General features: G+C 30.7%; 1 protein-coding gene across 1 annotated transcript; it reads left to right on the plus strand.

Annotated features, from left to right (window-relative positions):
* The first annotated feature begins 33 nt into the window (after positions 1-33).
* On the plus strand, positions 34-1,639 carry LOC134282742 (uromodulin-like). Its single transcript, XM_062765144.1, has 7 exons — positions 34-109; positions 195-431; positions 551-715; positions 844-870; positions 958-1,161; positions 1,251-1,424; positions 1,578-1,639. The coding sequence occupies exons 1-7, from the start codon at positions 52-54 to the stop codon at positions 1,637-1,639; spliced, it is 927 nt and encodes a 308-aa protein (XP_062621128.1). The 5' UTR covers positions 34-51.
* The last annotated feature ends 7,202 nt before the right edge of the window (positions 1,640-8,841 follow it).

Raw genomic sequence — 8,841 nt, forward strand, 5'->3', positions numbered from 1 at the left:
TAATATCTTAAGAGTTAAATCAAACTAGAATATTTGGGATGTGATAATAAGATGGGGAATATGCGGCTACTTCTAGCTGTCCTCTATGTCCTTATAGAGATCGATAAAGGTAAGGATCTTCCCTGTTCTTTGTTTTTTATTTTGCTTATATCTTGTGGTTTTTGTCAAAAACGTTCAAAACATTACTGTTAAAGGGGCTTTTGTCAATCCATGTGACGAGGAAAACCATTCCATTCTTCCAAATGGAGGATGGAGGGGAACGGCATGCAAACGAACTAGAGAAAAAAGCATTTGCGACAGATACATCGAAACTGGTAAAAATAAATGGTACAAAGTATTAGGTCATGATGACAAACTTCCCAGGAAAATGGCCGAGGGTCCTGTAAGAATGTTTTACTGTGGAACGAATTACCCTCTATACTTGCCTAAAGGTACAAAAATATGGCAACATTCTTTTATGAATACAATTATAAGATTTAAAGTTAATATATATATGAAAATCATGGGAAGGTTAAAATTCACTATTTTAAAATATATGAATATTTTTAAGGCTCTCATCCTACCACTGATGGGACAATTGTAACAAAAAATGCGTGCATGCATGCTGGTTCTGATGTTTGTAAAAAACAGTATCCAGTGCAAATTTTGAAATGCGGAACCTTTTACTTATACAACCTATCTCGTCCTGATAGTTGTGATGTTGCTTATTGCTTTGGTAAGTCATTATTGATTTGAATTCATAACTATATTGTTTCTTTTTAATTATGTAATGTAGTTATATACATGTGATTTTCATTCTTTGGGATTTTCTTTAACACAATAATTTTTATGTCTAATTTAAAGGCGAGAATTTGGAATGTTCAAAACCAGGTATGTTAAAATGGTTTCTTTTTCATCTAAAACATCTTTCATGTACAACTCGCAGATTCTTTAATCCAGCAAACATTTTTTTTCAAGACCCTTGTGAGGAAAAAAATCGACTCAACCTTCCGGTTTCCGGAGATCGATCAACTAGTTGCCAAGAAAAATCGCTTAAACTTTGCGATTCCGTTCTGCGAAACAGTTGGTATCGACCGATGAATGGAAATGTTGATGTGAAAATGCCAACATCATGTGTTGAAAGGAACAGCTGTGGAACGGAGGCCCCGATTTGGTTGAATGGTAAATGATATACAGTACATTGATAAACAACCTGACACTCTCAAAGAAACATTCAATTTACATGTACTTACAAGGAATTTCCTTTTAAGGTTTGGGGCCTAGTCTTACCGATAAAACAGTAGACATGAAAGCCTGTGTAAATTTGGGAAAAACAAATAAATGTTCCTGTGACAGGGAAATTGATATACAAGTGCGGAACTGTTCTTCATTTTTGGTATACAATCTAACTTCCACACCAAACTGCCCTGAGAGATATTGTTTTGGTAACATTTACTTTTTACATAAATTTGTCGTTTTATTGGAATTCTAATTAATAACAAATTGACACGTTTAAGCTTTTGATAAATATTTGCAAATAATCAAATAATTAAGTTTTCAAATAAATATTTTGAACTTAAATCATGTTTTTACTGTAGGTAATACAGGGGAATGTCATGTGGATAGCAAAGGTATTCGTTTAAGTTACCCCTTGATTTAATATGTTGAAATTTAATCTTTCAATAACGATACAATTATGTTTTGTTGGTATAGAACAAAATCTATTAATAGATGACTTGGATAGAATGCAATATATTTTCTTAATCCAAGTTTAAAAAATGTAAGAGAATGGACATAAGATCTATTTGATAAAAATATTGATACGTCTTTTTACTACATCTTTTCTTATTTCCAAATTGTTAAATTGAATCATAATTTCAGAAGATGAAAAATCATTTTGGAAGAACACTTTCAACATAATCTTGATATTTTTTGCGGTGGCAGTTTTGAGTCTGTTTTTGGTGTTTCTTGGTGTTTTGATATACAAAAGAGTGTAAGTAGCGACGATTGAAAAAGAAAGGATTATCAATGAAATTATGCATTAAAAACATGCTTTTAAAAAGTGTGTTTTGCTGTTAAATTTCTATCTTCCCAAGTTTTTTTTTATTTATAGTTCAAATTACATGAAACATTTTGATTCCAGTTTCAATCACAGTACAAAGATTCGAACAAGCAAGGACCAATTAAAGAGTGAAATTCAACATTCACAAAGCGGAATAAAAGGCAAACAGTGGCATGGTTGACATTACATTTATCAACACAACAATTAAACAGAGAAAGATCCATTTAAGTACAAATTCATATATCTTGTATGCAGTACATGTAGTACCCAATTAAATTTAATTTACAAAGATAAGTTTGATAATTAATTTCATTTTTTTTTAATTTTTTGTTGCCTTCAATGTAAAATTTTTAAAACAGAAATTGTATATTTTTTGCCTTTATGTCTTTGTCTTTATTTCTGTATAATTAAAGGCATCTTCAGTCATTAAATAGTGTTCTTTGCTAGACGCAATTTTCTTACTTAATTGTTGCTGGTGTGACATAACTTGATCATGAAGAAATGCGATGGCTGTTCAATTAATTTTTAAATAAAGTCCTGAACTCTATGAAATGTAACATTGAAATCATATGACATTAAGCTTGACCTTCTCTTATGACTGCATCTTTAATGAATTGATTGAAGTTGAGGTGACCACTTTTTATCACAAAGCTTCATTGTGAAAAGCTCAAAAACAATGGCTATTCGAGAACACTGCATTTAAATAAATAGTAAACAATTATAGGTAAACTAGAAAGAAATTAAACACTTCTTTTAAGCTGCTCTAAAACTCTTTAAGAATCACAAAGAAATTTTCTCTGTATTAGTAGTATGTGAAATTTACAGCAACTAATATCTGTTTTAAGGAAACATGAGCAGGTGGATTTCAATGGCCAAAAATGATATAATTGACATCAGAAATTAATACTGCCCTTAGCGAGCAGGACTTGCAACAAATAATGTAGTGTTTGTTTGCAAAAATTCAACAAATTATAACTGACTCTTTTGATGACTTTAATATGCAAAGCAACATTGAAAGGCATCATTTGGTGAAGTTTCCTTTCTTTTAAAGAAATATTTGACATTAAAAGGCTTAGTACTCAATGATCACCTTATATTTTGAAAAATGAGTGAAAACGACATGATGTAAGAATATCTTAACAATTAAGAATACCAAAAATTCTTAAATTCAAACATTTATTAATGAAACTTGAATCTATTGCTTTAAATCCTCAAATCAAATTGACAATAAGATAGACTTGACAAAAACAGAAGTCGTGTTGTTCAAATTCTTATTTAGGGAGGATGTTAGATTTCTGGAGAGGTCAAGAAAGCAAATTTATGCCAAAAAATCGGAAGGTTTATGAGGGGATGGAACCAGAATCAGAAATCCAACATTAAATATCTTCATGAAAGCATTCAACCCAAACTCCATATAGAGTAAAGGAGATTCGGGAATAAACAGATAATTAATAATTTGTCGCACCCACATTATTCGCCAGATCGTTCATCCTTTGACGTGTTTCAATTTCTAAGCTTGAAAAAAAAACTTTCAGAAAGAAGAAATTAATGAGTCCATGAAATCAAAGGATCGTCCACATTCCGGTATACGAAGGACAATGTCTCTTAGTACTCTCTCTTGATATGTATAAAAGCAAATATATTTACCACATCTTATTCGATATATTCATATAAATCATTTTATTCATTTAATATTTGTCAAGCATAAATGAATTAATGTGCTAACAATAACAGTCTGGCGCTTACAATGCAGCACCTTCCTAAACCACATTTCCTAACGTTTTGAACATCTAATCCCGTCTAGACTTTTCTCACATTTGATAGGCAGAAATATATAGGCAGAAAAACGTTATATCTCCGACTAATAATATTTGATTTTAAATTGTTATAGATTATTGGAAATGCTTATGCAAACAATATAATAAACTAAATGAAATATCTTTAATATCTTTCAACTCATCGATATCATGAGCTCGAGACATTTAATAACAAAAATCGGTTGTCTACATTTTACCAAAGAATTATCCTACTATAGACATACGGCATTTTTTGTCGAAAAGTATTCAAAACATATCTATAGACTAAAGATATATATTAAATACATTTCCAAAAATCTTTTATCTGTCTGGTGGTGCAATATAGTCATATACCTTTCGTTTGGAAAGCACTTAGCGACTTTAATTGGTTTAAAGTTGATATATGACTGCCAACATTATTTGTCCAGCAAACAATAAAAAGGTAATCAATTGGACTGTGAATCATTTAAAAGTACGTGCTTATTATGTGAATCAATAAATTCTAGCTTTATGATTTGCTGAATTCCGATATTATCAAAAAAAAAAAAAAAAACCCTTTTCTGACCTGCACTTGACTTTCAGGCCCTTGAAAGCCTTTACTTTATGCTAACTTAGTAGTGTAGTGTTCTGGTTGGAACAAATGAAAATCCTAAGGATGGAATTCGAATGAAATTTTGATAAATAAGTATATGTATTAAAGTAAATAAAATATACCAATTCATATGTAGGCTAACAGTAATCGGTAATTTTTAATTAAAAAAAAAATAAACCGACTTTTCATTCTCCAAATTTTTAGATGAGTTTATTTTTTATGTATTCTTGAATTTCTTCTTTGATAAAAATCATAATCATTTCTTATACATAAAAAAAATGTCGGAATGGTTATTAACGTGGCTGGGGTGTGGCAGCCATTTTCAAACTATTTTTATCTCCTTTAAAAGGAGAGCTCCATATGAAGATATAGAATATGATCAAATTTTAAAACTAAAATGTATGAATTTTTTCTTTGTGAAATGATTGTAGACAGCTTAAGTTACCGTATCTAAAAAAACTAAGTTAAATCTGGTGGTTAATTTGTGATTAATTTGTTGACCCTCCAGCCTCCTTATTTTGTTGCCTATGCTTTCAAAATTTATAAGGCACATAAAACAACAAAAGTGTTAGAAGCATTGATATTTTTACCGTAGTCAATACTCTTACTTGCAAATTTATCATTAAATATACAATATTTTAAATGATCACCGGGCGCTAACGACGTTAAGACGATTATAACGTTTATGACTTCCGACAGCGTCATTTCTTCTGAATGTCCTCTCCCGTTTTTCACATATTTTCTTTATTATGAGATTCAATTTCGATCCCTGAAGTTAAGTACTAAATAATTGAACGTATCTTGTTCATGTAAATTTACAATATGTATAAAGTAATGAATAGCTGATTTCAATGTAAATAATACAGTAAATGGATTGATTCACATGGGAAGATCCCTACAAAAATGTGCCACCACACTATTTTTCTGGAGTTTTATATCTCTGCCTCACATGCTTGATGTTTTAAGTCTCATTCGTTATGACTTTGGACATCCTGACTACAAATCAAAATTAAAGAGGAAGAGCCACTTTGGGCTTTATTTGGCCCTGAGAATTTCTGAAAATTCAAAACCTCTCAGTTTAGGTTGCAAATGCAGTATTTTTGACAAACACTGTTGGTGACTACTTTATCTATTAATTGTGACGTAATTTCACATCTAGTCAATGCATTATGACGTCATAAAATGCGTCATTTTCCTCATATCCTGAAAATTCCTTTGAAAATGACCTAAAATTGAAGTGCTTTTTTCAATATTTCATATAGAGCACAACCTCTGATCCGAAATATGCCAATACATAATGAAAGGTCTATTTCGGAAGATCAAAAACATGTTTTACTTTTTGGATCGTGGGCTGTGCTCATATTTTATACCTTTGTTGAAGGTAGTCAAATACGCATATTTTCTGCAAATTTCAAGAACACTGGAATTTCTCAAAGGCTGTTTTCATATATTTGGATTCTCAAAACAAAATTTCATTACAGAACATGAAAGCACCAAGTGTCTACTTTATTTTGATATGTGAAAATGAAAAGAGGGTGATAGTTAATTAATTGATATAAGTACAGGGCCACTTTATGCATAAGATGGCTTTTGCTTTTTATGCGTATCTCTTCTCCCTCTAAATCTTTATTTCTTTGCATTTGAAAAGAGAACCAAATGTATTTTATTTCACTTTAGCCTATTTCAGCATTTCGTAAATTCATTGCAGCATATTCGAGGTTTAATTAGACATTTTCGATAATATTGAACCAAAAAATCCGTCCCCTTTTTTTTTGTCATTTTCAACTTGAGTCTTGATTCCATTTTTTAAAATTTAGAATAAGATGTATGTTTTAGTGATTTTTTATTGCGTTTGTAATGTGTTTGTCACATGCACAACTTAAAGCACTTAATAATAAGTATTTAATGTTGAAGAAAAAAGTTTCAGAACATATTTGTGATAAATACATATTACATTGTAGTTGAAAATCTTAAAGTACAGACTGACTTTTTTCCAACTTATGGACAAGTAGATTAAATATTGTCTGCGTGGAATCAAGTTATAGAAGGGATTTCAAGCTAAAAACAAACAGACATTACTTTCATACTCTACTAAAGAGTGGTCAATGTCATAAACTACAAATATCACAAGGTTGTATATCGTGCGCGGGGTATCTCAAGGTGACGAACATGTTTGTTTGATGTAAAGAAAAAGCTATTTATAAAGCTTCCAAACCTGTCCACCATTTTATCTTATTGAACTTCCTCGTTTCGTTCTTTGTATATTAAATAAATTTTTATCGATTTGAAAAAAAAATATCTAATAATACCGGAGTATATATTTTATCTATCACATTTTGATTCTTAGTTTTCAAAAATTGATAATATCAATTTTTTATAGTGATGCTAACAATAGTTATGCTTAAATCTCACAAAATTGAAGATAAAACTTGTTAAAAAGGGTATGTATCTTCTAAATTCACATACCCCCCTTTCAATAAATGATCAAATCATGAAAAAACATTCTTTTTTATATCGTGTTATTTCGCCAAGTATATAAAGTATTTGCTGGTAGAAATTGCTGGAAACAATGCTTAAAACAACTTGCTACGTGTTCGGAAGGTATTCCCATTTCACCAATTGTAGACCCAATTGACCTACATGTAAGTTGGATTGCAATTGTTCCTTAGCTATGCGCTCTGCACTTTGAAATGAATGTTTTGATGTCCTTCGGATAGGACTTTAAAAGATTTGGAGAACGACACTTAAAAAAAAAATAAAATTGAAAAAATGAAAAAGTAATATTAAAACCGTACAAATGTATAGCTGGTAATAGTCTTAATCTGTTGCTCCCTTTCGGTACATGTTTTTAGATATTGTTAAATTAGTTCTGCACTACTATTAATTTTCAAAGATATAAATATGCTTCTTAATATTGTAGCAGGAATTTTGCATAAAAAGAAATGTAAATGTAAATTAAATGTAGATTAATGAATTGTCCTGCGGAGCTAATTTTTTTTTCGTAAATATGCATTTTATACATGTAAAAAAATCATTTTACTCTGTTTTCTGCCGAATTCACTTATCTCTGACATCAGAATGAGGAAGTTTGAAATTAAAATTGGACAGCGTTGCACTTACGGCCTTTGAGCAGGGAGGGATCTTTATCGTGCCACACCTGCTGTGACACGGGGCCTCGGTTTATACAGTCTCTTCAGAAGGACCGACCCATTTACGACAAGCAAGGGGGTACTGAGGACCTATTCTAACCCGGATCCCCACGGGGCGATTTTTAAAAGGAACATTGAGCCCAACTTGTTCTTGTATTAATTAGCCAAGTTAATCCCAGATGATACATGTATTTATTTTGATTTAATACTAGGTTTTTCTGTGATAACTGTTTGAAATTTAGTGGAGTTAATTTCATGATAATTCCACCGGAATATAAAAAAGAAAAATCAAAAGGTCAGGCAAAATATGCATCATGTAAATCTCGTGCGGCTGTCTTTGTGTTCGAGTCAGTGGGCGAGGACTACTGAAATTGGCATGCCAGGCCTCTTGTAATTTAAATCTATTATTCCACATTTTTAAATTCTAAAGCTACAATTTTATTTCACAATGAAATTAAGATTAATAATAAATAAAATATATCAAAATGATAAGGAATCAAAGTCTAGTTAGTATAGATTGCCAGGGACATCAACGATTGTGGGAAACATGGGATAATTTGTATAAAGAGGATACTTTACTAAGTAGGCAATGATTCCTTTAAATATAGTACTAATTATTATCTATTGTTGAGTATTTGCAAGCAAACTAGCAAACTGCTACATGTAGTATCAAAAACGTATGCTCCACCTTCAAACCAATTAACGTAATATAAGCTTATAACATTAAACATGAAATGGTAAAGTCATGAATGCTTGAGGTCATTCTAACATATTGAAACTGGAAAATGATGAAATGCACATTTGAAAGACAATTTTCAAAGACACAATTGTTATTATTATATATATGTATAACCAGCAATTTTGCTTATCAAAATCAAGATAAATACATTCAACAGTGTTCAAGTACTTTTTCTAGAAGAGCTTTGGAACAGATTTGAAGTAAACACTTTAGAGAACTAAGCAATTTTTGTGATTACCAATAATGAAGCATTTCAGACCGTTGTGTGACAAACAAAATTTCTCACATAAAATGGGTTTTTTATGCCCTGCATATTATATGGCCTGGACATATTATGTTTGTCATATATTTCTTCCATCCATAAATATTTCTGTCCTTTTGTTTTTCCGTCTGTCCAACAGTCACATTTTATATTTAATTAAGTTTTAAAGACGATATTCGGAATATTTCTACCAAAATTCATGAACTTTTACCGGCATATATTGATTTACATATGTATAAGGTAAAATCAACAACTTCTACAT

Source organism: Saccostrea cucullata, unplaced genomic scaffold (genome assembly GCF_032062105.1).
Source record: "Saccostrea cucullata isolate Sc308-1 unplaced genomic scaffold, CSIRO_AGI_Scuc_v1 ctg3323, whole genome shotgun sequence".
In the NCBI taxonomy this organism is placed as follows: Eukaryota; Metazoa; Mollusca; class Bivalvia; order Ostreida; family Ostreidae; genus Saccostrea; species Saccostrea cuccullata.

Excerpts from the sequence above, each read along its gene's own strand:
- LOC134282742 (XM_062765144.1), top strand. The coding sequence starts at position 52 with ATGGGGAATATGCGGCTACTTCTAGCTGTCCTCTATGTCCTTATAGAG. Across the intron at positions 432-550 it reads CCCTCTATACTTGCCTAAAG|GCTCTCATCCTACCACTGAT; the intron begins GTACAAAAATAT and ends AATATTTTTAAG. Across the intron at positions 716-843 it reads TGATGTTGCTTATTGCTTTG|GCGAGAATTTGGAATGTTCA; the intron begins GTAAGTCATTAT and ends TCTAATTTAAAG.